General features: G+C 39.2%; 1 protein-coding gene across 1 annotated transcript in view; it reads right to left on the bottom strand.

Moving 5' to 3' along the window:
- The window catches only part of sorl1 (sortilin-related receptor, L(DLR class) A repeats containing), an 85,083-nt gene that overhangs the window by 58,479 nt on the left and 10,169 nt on the right, over positions 1-16,435 (bottom strand). The window contains exons 2-5 of the mRNA XM_058633646.1: positions 9,484-9,600; positions 4,710-4,844; positions 3,037-3,198; positions 2,349-2,416 (exon numbers count right to left, since the gene is read on the bottom strand). Of these exons, the coding sequence (XP_058489629.1) occupies positions 2,349-2,416; positions 3,037-3,198; positions 4,710-4,844; positions 9,484-9,600 (482 nt within the window). The remainder of the gene's footprint in view (positions 1-2,348; positions 2,417-3,036; positions 3,199-4,709; positions 4,845-9,483; positions 9,601-16,435) is intronic.

Below are 16,435 nucleotides of genomic sequence, written 5' to 3'. Positions count from 1 at the left end.
TAGTTGCCCTTTTAGTTCTGCACTTGTGTGTGAAGATGTGCAGGTGAGTGTGCCGGGTTAACTGTGCATCTGTTTTATCTTGTTATCAGTGACAGAAAGTCACTTACAAAGCAAAAAGTAATTCGTTTTCACAGAGGGGCAGCAGCAGCGAGGGCGACCTGCAGCTCTGCGTGATCTGTCCAAAAGCTCTTCCATCTCACACTTACTCGGACGTGAGCAGATGCAGAGACCGGGGGGGGGGGGGGCTTTAATTCATCTGAATACTCATTTATCAACAAGCAGACATCAGAGCTGTCTGATGGTGCTGTTAAGTGCTGCGTCCTCATTTTCCCTTAGCCCTTGTTTTTCTGACTCTGAAGTTCTGCCTTGTACCATGACTGCTTTCATTTAAATTTAAAGTCACAGAGAGCCGAAGCTTTTGGCAAGAAAAAGGGATATGAAGTCACTGATTTTATTGTCGGATTGTCTGCAGTGGATAAGCTGGAGAAGGATTTAAATAAAAGACTTTGTGTTATCCTACGCTATTCTTTAGCTTTTATTAAATTAGACTACATCAGACTATGCGTCTCTAGTGAATCAATTATTTTTAATTCACTGCAGGATTGATCTATTCTACAGTTCAATAGAAAATATCAGGGGACCGTTAATGTCGTCATACATAGTGTCTCTATGGGAGTGACACTAGGTTTGACTGCAATGAGCGGTTTTGTATAGAGGACGATCACATACAACTCAAGCTGCAAAAATCACTCATTACAGTTCTCACACACACACACAACAACACTTTTGTTCCTCTTTCCAATTTTAAAGTGAACATGTCCTCATTATATATTACTAAAATTGCATTATGTCCTGTTTCTAAAGATGCCATGTGTTCTGCCCGAACTCTTTGAAGAAATGTGTTTGAAAGTTGCTGTGCACAAAATGAATACAAGCTTATTGTAATTCAAACACCAAGAAAGATAATTAACAAAAGGTAACTCCTCAGGCGATAAAGTAAAAGTCTTCATTTTGTTGGAAGCTTTAGTTAAAACACAGACTACTTTTGGCCTCAATAGCTATGTTTAATAATGAAGAGTTCCTGGTTTGAGTTATCACATGTGTAAATATGACACATGTTCTCTTTTGACCTTTTGATAAAGCTGGAAATAGATGGAAACATGGCAAGAGCAGCAACAGAAAACTGGTCTGCAGCCAACACTATTTCATTATAAGAGACTTTAAGGTGTGTGTAAAGCCATGAAAAATATATTTTCTGACTTTGTCACCCCGCAGGAAAATGTCTTATTAACCATCTTGCCAAATGTGAATGATTAAAAACAGTCGCTGTTTAAAAGTTTGGTTTCCAATCATGTCAAATTTAGCAACATTCTCTGCTCTGAGGTGCAGGAGGAGCCAAACACACACACACACACACAGGTTTGCACGGCTAATCTTTTATGGACTCTCATTGACTTCCACATTTTAGACAGTCTAAACAAAGCCTTATCCCTAACTTAACAGGTTCCTCAGGAATGGTCTCCATGTCAGTGTTTATGCCAGAAAAGTTCATAAAGAGGTTACAAATACAAGTACAGTTTGTCGGTGTTTGTACAGAATATTAACGTCATCATACTGGTTCAACAAACATGTAGAGAAGTGATTTTCCATCAAGAAGTTGACTTAATATCTGGAGATCAGGGTATTAGATTTGAAGGATGTTCTAAAACTGAAAATGTCTACGGGGGTGTACCACAGGGCTCTGAGATGGTTGCACTTTTATTCTCGATATAAATAATATAGATCAAAACATGACAGAGGTTAATTTTTATTTTTAATTACAAACACTAACAAACACATTAACTAAAGACTTCATAACATGTATAGGACTTTTTAAACCCAAATGACACAAGGGCGTATTTGAATAAAGAATCAAAAGTGAAATGCAGCAAGGCCCTACCAATACCCAATGACTAAGAGCTATGCTTCTTCTCACAAATATGGTTCAAATATGTCATTTAGTTTATTTTTTTCTAGGTTTTATGATTTTGCTTCCTCAATTTCATTTCTATATTATGTTGCCCAAATAATTTGTTTAGTAATAATCTGCTTCTGTACTACTTGTTTTTGGTCTCAAATGTTTTATATGACAAAGACTAATTATAAAGGACATTTGAACCAAGATTAAGACTACATGAAAAAATGGTTGACAAAATGAACACGAGCAGTCAAAAGTGGTCACAGGAGCTAATGTGCTAATGTCAGCTGTGAGCGAGAGTACTTGGAGTTCTTTCCTTAAGATCAAATCACCTGTGAGTGGTGTTAATGGCGCGTTTGAACAGAGCGTAAGTGAACAGTGGTTGTCTTACCAAAAGTAGGTCTTCACGTGCTCTTGGATCAACACCCATGTCTCCCCAAAGTCATCAGATTTCCACAGCTGTGGGGGAAGGAGGAGAGACGGGGTGTAAGTAGGAGGAGGTGGAAGGGGCAAAGAGAGTGAATAATGGAGAAAAAGAAGGCGAGGTGGCACAATGTAAAAATGTAGGTCAGGCTCATTCCTTCACTCTGCCTCTTACATTTGTGAGGAGAACAATGGAGAACCATTTGGTGCTATTGTGTCTGGTTTCAACGAGGAAAATAAAAGACCTAAAATGCCAAACAAAAATAAATAGCTTCTTTTCTTGGCTGCTGTGGAAGCTGTTACAATAAATCAAACAAGTGCTGAACATTTAAATCACAGCCCAGGGGCAAAACACATCTTACATTAATGAGAAATAATTAGAAAAAGAATACTAATTAACGTTTTCTGACATAGTTAAGTTGTTATTGTTGCTGAAAACACACAAACGTTAATTAACATTAGCTACAAATTTGAAGACTAACGTCATAGTATGAAAATAAACGGTGACTAAAAACAATAAAAAGAAAGAACATTATAATTTATTCAAATTATATATAGATTGTTATTGCAAGATATTCCTGTTGCTCTTGTGGTTTCACACATGATATTATAGAATGTCACAAAGGATGTCATAAAGGATTAGAAGCCATCGTTACCTGTTTGCTCGTATGAGAGCTGTCATAGCCCAGTACCAGGTTGGATCTTGTGCTGTGCAGCAGCAGGTCTGTTGGTCTGAAGGGCAGCAAGAAACCCTGGACACTCTTACAGAAGTCGAAGGTGTTCCACAGGTAGTTGTTGGTGGAGTCTACAAACAGGTACTGACAAAAAGAGAGAAAACACACATTAGACGACGATGTGGAGGCATTTTAAAAGCAATATTTCAAACAGAAAATACTGTCATCACTAAACTAATCTGACAAGTTGTAAAAAAACAGAAATGTAATGAGATTCTTACAGCACCAGTGCTCTGTCAAATGTATTCCCCGGTCTCATTATTTTTGATTATGTAATTATATCGTCCTTTATAGGTGTTAATCCCACTTTACTCAGCTTGCTACATCACTGTAATCCTAGTTAACTTCCAGTTCTGTGTGATCAGCTGCAAAGACGCTGTGTTGTGCATTTCTAACAATGAAATTCAAACACGTGTTTGGTAACCTCTCTAATGTAATGTGTTTTGAACTTAAAACGTTAATTTCATAAATGACATCGCTATGACACCAACATGTTTATTTACGTGCCTTTCTCTATTCTTCATTTAGTGTACTGACATAAATGTGCATTTTCCTGCACTGTGAATTTATGGACGTACTTTGGGATTATGTTCATGTAACATGGCAAATTTTACACAAATTAGAAAAATGGCTTTTTATGAACTTGCCTTTCATTTAAAATCTAATAATTGAGAACATCTTGACACCATATATGGTATTGAAACGCTGTATGCTGGAGAAACCTTCCGTAAACCCAACATGTCCGAATGTCTAAAACACTTACGGAGCCAAGCCTAAATGTGTCAGCCATTTACTGATTAAGACCTGGGAGTGAGCGTTAAAGTCAAAATATTCACAGACATCCATGTCGTCTAAATTATCTCTGCTAATGAAGGGAATGGGAGCTTGCCAATCTGAGTCAGCCACAGTGGTCACAGTCTTCCAGCAGCTGATGGCAGTTAGAAGCATCAGTGTGAGAAGAGCACTAGACCAGAAGTGAGTTCACTTATTGAGTCCTTATTGAACCTAACTTCACCCTCTGACTGGTTACAAGAGTGAGACTCCAAAAGCTTTCAAAAGCTTTTGAAAAAGATTTTTCTGCAGTGCTGCATGACTGTTTAATACGTGTGGGTCACTGCTCTACATTGAGGTCCGTTCTGAAATATTTCACTATTGAATATGAGGAAGAATCATTCAAAAAAGAAATGACAGGGTGTGGCTTTAAAAACCTAAAATCACAGAGTCAAAAGAACTCGCTAAGACAGCTCAGTTTTGAGGATCAGGTCACAGAAGGAAGGTAAAAAAATACCATAATGAGATAAAACAGCACCAATGAGCACAGCAGAAAACCCTCAGACTCTTCTTTGTGCAGTTTGGTAGATGTTGCTAAAGAGACCTATTTCTATATAATACCAACTGTATCATTTTCCACCTCAGTCCCACTTATATTACCTAGTGTCAGACAGATGCAGGGCCTGAAAATCCAGTCTTGTCTCAAAGGGATTTGAATATCACAGCCACTCATCACAGCTTCCTTTCCCTTAAAACACTAAATACAATCTGTCTCCAGGAGCATGTGACCACGGTGACACCACCAGCCTCAGACTGTGACTCACCCGCCTGTTGTCTGCAGGGCTGTGGTAGAACTGGGAGATGACCTGTTTGGAGCCTTCCTTGAACTTGGCTCCTGACAGCTGGAACTTTTCAGAGATAAGCAGGAATGTGGTGCCGTAATCATAGGAGACATAGACCTGGAGACAGAAACAACAAGGCGGTATTAGGATGGACACCTTTTGGAGTTCTACTGCTAGTCATACACACATCTGTGTTTTACTGGTAGTCTGATTCTTTATTTTATTATTCATTACAACATGAGGGGTGGCCTTGAATGCAATAAAAGGCAACAGGGTCAATGTTGTTAGTATAATAACTAAATATTGTTTACACATGTAGTTCTCTATTGTAACATGTAGATTAGAGGGAAATCCTTATTTTCCTTAAAGACATTACATTGAGTTTTTTTTAACTTTTAATGCCATGACGAGCCTCATCATGGCGATCAACTCAGCCTCAGAAGCGGTATATTAGTAAATGAATCAATCCATCAGGTCTATTTGTCACATGAAACTGCTGCTAGGACAAAACATAAACACATTCTTACTATGTTGATAAGATACATATAGATACAAGAGTAGCCAGCTGGAGCTACTTACAGCTTAAATGGATGGATATACATCTGTGAAAAGGAAATCGTCGTTTTGCATTTGCAATTATATATATTCATGCCTAGCAACCAGCTGAGCCATCCATTCAATAATGATGATGAACAGAGCCTAAACAAACAATGCAAGGGGAAGTTGGAGATGCCAACCATCATTTAAGCCGTCACAGGTAGATTCATTTAGCTTTGGCTAATTAACAGTGACTGTGTGAGTCAGCACATCAACACGGAGAGAGAGAGAGACAGAGCGAAACCTTGGCTGGTGTCTGATTAATACACTCCCTTTCTGCTGGTGTCTACACATTGTCAGGGTTGGTGAGAGTTGCAGAAGCAGACATACGACTCCATTACTTTCTTATAAATGTGAATATTACAGCGTGAGCTGTGTCATTTACACTCATTTAACTGCCGAGTTATCTGATAACTCTGCAGTTAAATGAGTGTCCTGGTGCAAACTCGAGCTTTTCCTTTAGTAATCATCAGAGAAGCTTGATGCAACAAGGAAGAGGCTGAATACATAACATTATCAATACATAGAATAGAGAATCAGCGAGTGGAGGCAAGGCGTATTAATAACCGATCACAAAAGCTCCTCTCATCCCTAGAGTCGGTAATATTAACATTTAAATTGAAAGTGGTAGCAAATGGAACTTTTTTTTGTATTTTACTTCTCTTTATAACAATACAAATGTAGTTTAAAGGCCAGTGTGTAAGAAATAGTAAGATCTAATACTGTGACTGCACACTGATACAGATGGAGGAGTCCTCTACTCCCTCCTCCCTTTATATCAAGGTACAACTGTGACCTTCACATACCAGGAAGGATGCTGTTGTTCTTCATTTGAGGGGTAAGACTCTGCTTCAAAACATGACATACACACTCTGTAGCTGTAGAAACACGGCGGCACAAGACAGCTGCCTCCATAAAGCAGAGCCTTGTCTTCTGCACATATAAAATGCTCATTCTAAAGGCCTTTGCACACCGGACAAGTGACAAAGTATTTTTAGAACATGTGTCCAATGAACGCAGCAGTCACACCGACTGCATAATTTGGCTGTGCGACATTGTGACTGCTATTAATGTTATTTTTTCAGATCATGGTTGATTTTCCCGAGCTTCCTTTTCTGACTAACGTGTTGATGACGTTTAACGCGGTGGCCGATCGCTTGATTGTGTTTCTTTCCTAAAACCCCATTATTTTTAATAAACAAGGAGAAACTATGAAACGATTACAAGACGTGTGGAGGGGGGTGCAGTGGGATGGTGTGTGGGAATCAACCCTCAAAATAGTTTTCACCGTTGTTCGCTCTGAGCTGCTGTCTCTGCTGCAGCAGCTGCGTGTGTGTGAATACACTACACTCATTAACAGACTTTTACAAGAACATGCAAACATGTGCTTTTGAAATAAATAATCTTCTTTGGAGCAGGTTCTGTCCAGTTGATTTATAGGATCAATTAAACAATGTCAAGTCAAGTCAACTTTATTTACTGTAAATAGTCCATTGTGTGTGTTAACAGTCATTTACTTGCCTTACTATAGATCTGTTTTGAAGGTGACATAGACCGGAAGCTCCAATTAACGCTGCGTTTGTGTGTGTATCTGCGTCATTACCTCGTTTATGAAACCCTAAAGTTTCAGAACAAACAGTTCAGCCACTGCTGAGAAAATAGTGTTGTATTGTTTTCCTGGGCTCTGCGAAGCGGATCGACACTTCCTTAATTTGATGTCGTCATCAGAAATCCTCACCACCGTAGCGCCTCCCGGTGCGGGCACTAGTCCGGGCACATCCGGTTGCGTACATTCAACCGCAGAAGAAGAAGAAGAACTAGTCTCGTTGTAGCTGCTGAGATGTAGAGCATCCACCGTGCCAGAGGGGGAGCTGTGTATCTGAGAGCTGGCCTATCTATTACATCACTTCCAGGTACCTGGCCAATCACAGGACAGTAGGAAAGCTCTCGTTGGCTGGCCAATCACAGCAACTGTTTGGTCTGAAACAGCGCGGCTGACGAGAGCGTCAGCGAGGAGATATTTTGATCGGCTCGTTTGCAGCGATTAGGAGGTTTTTAATCATGAAAACAAGTTAATATATGTAAGTAGACCTCCATAACTAACATATATGTGTGATACAAGCATTCTATGTCGCCTTTAAGATTATACATTTTTAGTCTAAGATTATATTTAAACATAGGTTTATATTTTTAGTCTGTACATTTAGCTTAAATTTTATTCTAGGTTTTTTTAATTATATTTTTTCTGATACTGTGTTTAATTTATATAAATATATGTTTTTGTTGTAGTGATTATGGGGAACGTGCAAATTAAGAATTTCATTGTGCAGTGTGACAGTCTGTCTTAACTGTCATATGGTAGGTAGCAATACAAAACACCACATTCAGTGCCCAACACTACCCATACCCTTTAAAAGCAGTGATGCAGGAAGAGAGGCTGAATTTTCAAAGCAACTCAGAGGAAATTGATGTGCAGTATATCACAACAAATCTATGGTTAGTGGCAGAAGTGACAGGAAGTTGATGCATGTGTGTGTAGCGGCTGCTGCTGCTGCTGCTGCTGCTCAGGCACCGGTGCCACTTTGAATGCAAAAGAGAATATTTGCATGGTGTCGGCCGTCATTTATGCAGCGAGAAGATCACAAAAAAGATGATTTTTCTAGTTACATTTTAGAAAAACAGCCAAGGACATCAAAACATTTAAATCCATAGTGTGAGGAAAGTTTTGGAAGAGGTGTGTGTGTGTGTGTGTGTGTGGGTGTGTGTGTGTGTGTGTGTGTGTGTGACCTAGTTGAGGGGAGTTGGTTCAGTGCAGAAAGAAACACAAGTTGACATAACCATTGAAATAACTGAGTGTGTTGGGTTTTTTTGCCTCCAGGCAGTAATGTATTATTATTTGCTTGTATCATTTATAACCTCTGAGCGTTGTGCGACTCGACAGGATCCTGTGCCCCAAAGCTTTTGCTTTCAGCATCCAGCAGCAGCAGCTCAGCTCCTTTGTTTAATTGTGGTTTAGAGATAACTGCAGGTAACAGTTGAGGCTGAGCTGCGTCAGCCTAGGGCAGGTGCTCATGTGGAAACTGGACTGGAGTAGAAAAGGCAATTCTGTTTTTAATTCTTCTTATACATCACTAAGACGTGGGACACCAGTGGTTTATTTCAAAATAAAAGAATCAAGATGAAATTTATTTTTTTTTTTTTAAAAAGAAAAAGATTTAGGCATTGCCCCAATCCCTTCCCAGGGGAGACAATTTAACATTTAGATAAACTTTCTATCCTTTGTAATATTCAGCTCCACAGCTACGGCTGCATATGTGAGACAATTTTGATTTTAAATAAAAAAGCATATAAATATATGTGTAACCACAAACCAAACAGTGTTTTATCCACATTAGAATTTGAATTTAAACTTTTTGATGGTAAACAGATGGTAAATTTTTAACGTAAAGTTTTAACTACATTCAATATTTTGTTTAAGGGCTGCAGCGATTATTAGATTAATCGATTATTAATCAACTACTTAATTCATTGTTTTCAATTTTTTCCAATAATTAAAACAGGTTTTCAGATTGTTCAGCTTCTTAAATGTGAATATTTCCTGGTTCCATTGCTCCATTTGACAAAGAAATAATTTGTTTTTATTTGAGAACGTCATCATTTCAAGGTTTGTGAAACTCTAATCAACATTTTTTAACATTTTCTGGCATTTTATGGACAAAACAAATACTCGACTAACCGGGAAAATAATCAACAAATGAATGGATGATGAAAACAATCATCAGTTGCAGATCTGTTTTGTTCGTCTCTATGTTGCAGTTTTAAAATTATAAATGCATTACTGTTCTGCACACTTGAGTAATGACAATTTAATCATTTCAGTTGTTCATTCTGTTTTTAGGGGGACGCTGTTACATCTATCCAGGGACTACAGATGAAAGATTTCCTCTTGGCTAACTCTGGCACATTTACAGGAACATTTATCAGAACGTGTCTCTGTTTGAATAAACCAATAACTAAATTTCACAGCAAGAAATACCATGAACATTAAGTGAGGACATAGCTGTTGTGTGCAGACACTCGTGTGCATAGGTACTTTATCAGTCTGTGCATGCCAGTGTGAACTTTTTTCTCTGGCACAAATGTGTTCAGTTGTACTTACAGCGCTGGTTTTTGGCCCCGTGGCTGCAGCACTGTCTCGGGCCAAGGCTACAATGACATTGCTCTTCTCTCCAGCCCAGTGGACCACCATCTGGTTATGGGAGTCGTTCAGGTTGGCCTGTAGGACAGAACAGAAAAGAACACAATATGTTTCCTTTAGAATCATCACATTTCTACCACCTTGATGAAAATAAAGTATTGGTTCTCTGTATCAGTGGTTTCTGCAAACCAGGATTCTGAAAATAAATGTTTCAGTTCCATTTTGAAGAGACTCTTGTGTCTGTGTCCTGGTTTGAGTGTTTCTACTCATTTTGGCCCAGCATATTATTTAATTTGCTTACGCTGAGTAGTCAAAGCTAAAAACACTTGACTTTCAACTTAGAGAGTATTTATTTTAGTAACTGCTGGAGCAGCTACATGAAGCAGATATTCACGGGGCTCAAAACCGGGGTTTGAGCCCCGGTTTTGGAGTTTGCATGTTCTCCCCGTGCATGCGTGGGTTTTCTCCGGGTTCTCCAGCTTCCTCCCACAGTCCAAAAACATGCAATATGGGGATTATGTGAATTGGACACTCTAAACTGACCATAGTGTGAGAGTGGGTCGTTGTTTGTCTCTATATGTGTCCCTGTGATGGACTGGCGATCTGTCCAGGGTGGATAAGATGTGTATGAATCAAGACACTAATTAATCTAAAATGATATTTTGACACACAGTTTGGCTTTAACAAATACTGCACCTCCTGCGATTTGAAAACTGCAGTTGGCTATATTGCGATTTCAATAACATTTTCGATGAATTGTTCAGCCCTAAAAATAACTACTGTCCAATGCAATTTAAATGTAAGACACTATCAAATCTCAATAAATCAAATCTGCAGTACACATTCAATCGACATCAAACTATCGTGATACGATCAAACAGTGACAAAAGCATATTATCCCTTCCCTAATGAAATGGATGAACAAAATGCATTGTTTCAAAGTGTGGTTTTGATGAACTGTTCAGCCTTAATTATCACCTTCTTTATAAGCTCCCTCTTTGCATATAATCACATTTCATGTTTATTATCCTGTGTGTAAGGCAGGTTATGCCATAACTAGCACCAACACACACTCTCCCCTTCAGTGCACCTCCCATCAGGCACATGGATCAATAAAAAGCAATGGCCTATTTCATCTTTTTCATTGTCACTGTCTTGCCATCTCATCTCCAAGCTGCCTTCCTTGCATTATCTTTTTATTGATAACCCTTTGTGAGGCACGCTCTTTTTGTGCCTTCAGAACCTTTTGTGCCCTTTTGTTACTGGTGGCGTAAACATCAAGTATCTTTGCTGGCGCCGTCAGTTGTGATCAGATACAACAAACAACAACCCAGTTCTGCTTTGTAACCTCGACTTACACAACAAAGATGTGGATGAAAGGAAGGAAAATGAGGTAAATAAAACATTCACTTGTAGACAGTTCTGGGCCTTTATGTTGTAATAAAACAGGGTTTGGTTTATCCACAACACACCAACATCGAACAGTAATTTTAAAGAAAAATTCATCAATGAGAGGGCAGATTCACCGATATATTCTCCCTCAGAGCTCTCAGTAATCCATAAACCGATAAAGCTACAACACATATTGTGCTTCTGTTAGAGGGCTGAGTGATTCTTAACAAAGTAGGAAATCATTAAGTGCTAGACTACAGAGAAAATTTTACCACTTTATCAGAAAGTAACTGCAGGAAAGCACTGACATTTAAGAGTAGCTTTTTCCTTACACGTGATATTGAAGCCTTTATTCTGCCACCACAGCACCACTTCAATCATTTCAAAATGTGACTTCCAACAAAGAATTGACAATGAGCCTCTGTTGCGAAGCCAGCTTTGATGATAAACAACTAGCTCTTCCATCTCCTGCTTCAATAAACATCCTTCTGCTCAGCCTCCTCTCTCCATTTATCCTCAGAGTTCCTCCCTCAGGCTGCCTCAGTATAACGTCAGGGCTGTCTGTCAGGTCAAGGTGTTACCACAGTATATCTCTTCATTTCAGGCTTCATCGGCCACGCCGTGAACGCACCGAAAGGGTGCAGCTCTGCAGATGATCACACATGAATCCGAGACAATGATCATGATGAATGGAGATGAGAAATGCATACAGTACATGCAAGGTTGCAGCAAAGTCCAGCAGCTGGAATCAAGATGGAGGCCGCACCAGATACTATGTGTGATCAAACAGGTAGGGATGCACAATATTGGATATTTTCCCGTGTGCCTAAATGCAGATGTAATTTAGTATCTGCTGTAGTGAAATGAACATAATATTTTTCATACTCAAGTCACAGCAGATGTAGATATGCATTTTCTAGAACCCAGGGAGGTAGCAGCCTATTTAGCCTACTGTTGTAGCCATTAGTCATATTGGCAGATTTGACTAATGGCAGATTTTAAAGTCAATATCTGCTGATACTGATATCACGCCAGATAATATTGTGCATTCCTACAAACTGGTTTTGACAATGTTTCTCCTACAGCTTTGGTAACAGAAGCAGAAAAGGATTGGCCTGAGTGTGTTTAGACAATATGTATAATGCACAATGCAGAACTGTGTCAGAGGAGCTGTGTCCCACTTTTTTGTCAACTGAGCAAACCCAACAATAAGATCAACAGAGAGCTTCTTAGAAACATCACAAGCTTGTCCCACCCTCATCACTGCGTCATTACCTCCTTTCAGCTGCTATAGTTCTAAAGCTTGGACTCCTGCACAGCGAGGTCGTTAGCGTTGTCCTTAAATCAACTGGCCTCAAAAAGGAGGCGCACATTAGATTGCTTGTTTTGCTACATATGAAGGAGCCTTCACACTGCAGTGCAGTGCAGTCTTAAATGTATGTGAAATACATGATCAGACTCATATCCCATGTTGTTGTACTCCCTCTTTATTGTGAGTTTGCACACTTGCACCAAGGGTGAGGTGAGAGGACATGGCACTGACATGCAATGCAGAGAGGGAAAGAGCGACTGGGTCGAGGGGAAACATTCACGTAACACGAGGTTAAATCATTGGTGCTGTCGTGCTGAGACTTTAAATTCAAAAAATACAAAATTCAGCTTGTTTAATAGACATTCAGCTAGGGCTGGACAATATATCGACATTATATTATATTATCTTTCATTTTAAGCCCAATTATTTGTGTTATAGCACAATTTTACCATATTTATAGGCAATTTCATTGTTTCTAAATATGTAAATAACTGTATTTTAAGCATGTAATACAGATCAGAAACAGTAGATATTTTAGAGTGCATTTACATTGTATTGTCATTGAGCAAGGCACCCAATCCCCACTGCTCCAAAGGTCAAATTCAATATCACTAACTAGTGTGTGTGCAAAAAGAAATTACTAATATCCCCATATATCTCGTATGAAACATATCCTGATTGTAATTTATAAGCCATGTTGCCCAGCCTTAGATTCAGCATAGTGTGAGGAACTATTGATGTATGACGTGTTGCTCTGTCATTTGAACTAAGATGGCATAGTGGTGTAACCATAGCAACGGCAGAGCCCTTGTTACAGAGGTTGTTACAAGTGGATTTTACGCTGACACCATGTTGTGTGTGTGACTTGTGAGCTGAAGGTGTGTAAATAAATCAGAATGACCACAATGCAGTCTTTCAGCATCTCATTAACCTTTGAATGCATTATTCAATTACTCCAACTAGACGTCTATGGATCGTATGACATTACCTGACCAGTAGCTTTGATGACACACCCAGTAGACTGAGGTCTGTCACGACTCGGCACTTCATACGTTATAATTTCGTCAGGCGTCAATAATCATGCGATCAGTGGCTTTTCATGGTACCAATCTCATACTACACATCACTATCATCTATCACGTTAAATGCTGTGCTTTGTCCTTTTAAGTCAAGCTTCTCTCTGTATTAACATGAGTTAAATGCGGCTGTGAAATTGGCCACATTTCTTATTCGTGCTTGAATCCAAATAAAAAGCTGCTGACAGCCATTCAAATGAATTCTTCACCCCTCGTGCAAGCCTCACTAATATATGTTGATTATTTAGGATGAGACGAGTGCTGTTTAAAGTATTGTGTTCAGTATTCACAGAGCGTATTAACAGCGATGGGACGGAGAGGATTCCATAGAAAGTATGTTACTGGCTGAGTTGTAACACAGGACTGGTCTTGAAGCATTAGTCATCTACAACAGACATAGGCACGTCATTCATATCATGTCAGAGCAGAGCACTGCATGTGAAACTTCAACAAGACCAACACAGTTAAACAAACCCGAGACAATGCTGCTAACCCGGTATCAACGCATGAGATCCAAACTCCTGCAGGCACATGCACACAGGCTGTTATTTCCCATCATCTCACAGGGGAGGAGTCGCTGTCAGGCTGTTCAAGGAGAGGTTCACTCATTCAGTTCATTTCAACTGTTTACATCTCCGACTCTTCTTCAGCCTTAACGTCTTTAACCAGTGGAATAAAGGTTTTTAAATCTGTTTCAGGAAACAGGAAATAAACAAAATGCATTTGCATCAAGAGACACTTGATTTGATTAAAGAGGGATTTTTCATGCAGCTTATGCTTTGCAACAGATAAGGAACCTACTTCATTGCTATCAGCTACATTCCTCTCCTTCCTTCCACCCATCTGCATCTTTGATAACGTAATGGTGGCAGGAATGGGTGTTATCACCCAAACTACATGCCCACAGAGAATTATTGTAATGTATAAACATTGTTTTCCTTCTATCATTTGTTGTTTTTTTAATGTGCACACAGTTTTTGTTTACTTTGTGTTAATCAAACTAATTATTTAGTGCTCAGCGCAAGTAGCAAGCAATGGCCATGCGCTCATAAGCCCAACCCACCAAGTCATTTGTAGATATTTGCAAATCCATCAGGGTCATTAATCATCAACATTCCAACACACACCACACATCTCAGGGGCACTTCTTTACTGGACCGGATATACAGCACACAAAAACGATGTTTTGGTGTTTTGGTGTGATCTAAGTGCACAATCAGAGAGTTGTGGGAGAGAGAGACTTAAGAACAAGGGAGACAGATGGGGGAGTTCAAAACCGTGCGTGTGCAAGCAAAAGCTGAGCTATGGTTAGCCTTCTAAACCCAATAAAGACAGGCACAATGTGACTGACAACTGCATTTTCTAGGATTTTAGAAAAAGAAGGAAAGATGGATGGATATGGGTCGTAATTAGCCAAGACATCTGGGTCGAGGGTTGTTGTTTTTTTTTAAAGAGGTTTAATAACTGCTACTTTAAAAGCTTGGGGCTACATATCCAGTTAATAAGGATAGATTGATGTGATTTAATATGGAACTGTTAATTAAAGGAAATACATCTTTATACAGTTTGGTGGGGATGGGATCTAACTGACAGGTTGATGGTTTGGATGATGATACTAATGATCTATAAGGGAGAAACTCTCTAACCGTACACCTGGTGCTTCTTAAGTTCTTGTGCTAAAAAATGTATCACTACCACTTGGGGGGAGAAGATGATCAATTCTGATGTTATTTTATTCACAAAGCAGTTCATGAAGTCGTCACTGCTCAGCCTGGCTACAGCGCTGAGAAGAAACCTGTGATTATTCTTATTTTCTTCAATTAAAGGAGAATAATAGGCAGCTCCAGCTTCATTACTGGAACGCCATTTTCTTTCTAATCTACTATAGCCTGTTGAAGAATACGAGTGTGGGAGTTCAACCACGGTGCTACTCTGCTCAGATTCACCACTTTCAACAAGATCATCGATGACAGAGGGAGTAAAATCCTGAGGTAACTTCAGAGGACAAATGGACACTGAGGTAAATAAAGGTAGCACTGTCTCTTTTAATGTATTAATATTATTAAAGGACTGGCACAAACTTGTAGCACTATTTATGTAAATTATTGTACAATTAAATGCAAATAAGTCACAACAAGATCGAGGGTGTGACTAAGGCAGTGAGTGGGTTTATTCACATGTTGAGTGAAATTGATTCTAACAGCGAATGAAATGCAGAACTAAGACTATTACGGTCAACACGATGATTTTATCTGTACACAGTACTAACTCAGATAAGAAAGACAATTCTGATAGAGACTCTGAATAAGGTGCAGGTGGACGATCAGAACTGGTGTCTGTGATATTCAACTAGGATGAGAAAGACTAAGAATAAGGCTTTCAAAAGATAAATATCCATGTTTGTGCTTGGGGTTGATTGAAAGTCTAGTATTATAAATGGCTGCGACTCCTGGGAACATGGGTGTTAAAATGTGTGGGTGGTGTCGACTCATTTAAACATATTCTTCTTCATGTAACCACCACCAGAATAAATCTATAGGATTCTCAGTCATTTAGATCATTAATTTAAACAGATTTTGAGGAGAGTGATCTTATATTTAATAATCCACATTTAAAGTGATAATCTTGAAATATGATTTATTATTGGTGGTGATTTTTATTAAATTAGAATGTCTAACTCCTCTTCTGTTTATTATTTATTTGTTAAATTAATGTAGTAGGTCGGGGGGCAGACACAGTCTCTATAGGGTTCTTAGGTGGTAACTGCTTGAAAAGAAGCACAGAGAAGTGTGTAAGACTGCAACTCTGCGTCGTGGTCTCAACTCTGGATTGTCATGGTGTTGGGTTTCTAATAAACTTTGCCACATTTCTAGATCAGAGTGCTGCTCCATCCAAAGTGGGATGGACGTCGTGTCTCCACACGAGACCAGGTTTTCCCCAGAAGGTTTGACAGTTATAAAGCTAATGCTGTTTTCTGGACACCATCTTAAGAGCCAGTGATTGACTGATGACATGCGGCTATACATGTCATCACTGGTCACACTGGGAAGAGGACCAGAGAAAATGACGGTGTCCGACATTAACTTTGCATTTCTATACACACATTCAACATTCTAATAATTTTTGTGGCCTC

This window comes from Solea solea, chromosome 7 (genome assembly GCF_958295425.1).
Source record: "Solea solea chromosome 7, fSolSol10.1, whole genome shotgun sequence".
NCBI classification, from domain to species: domain Eukaryota; kingdom Metazoa; phylum Chordata; class Actinopteri; order Pleuronectiformes; family Soleidae; genus Solea; species Solea solea.
Note: the sequence above shows the minus strand (reverse complement) of the source record. Positions and strands in the feature narration are given on the sequence as shown.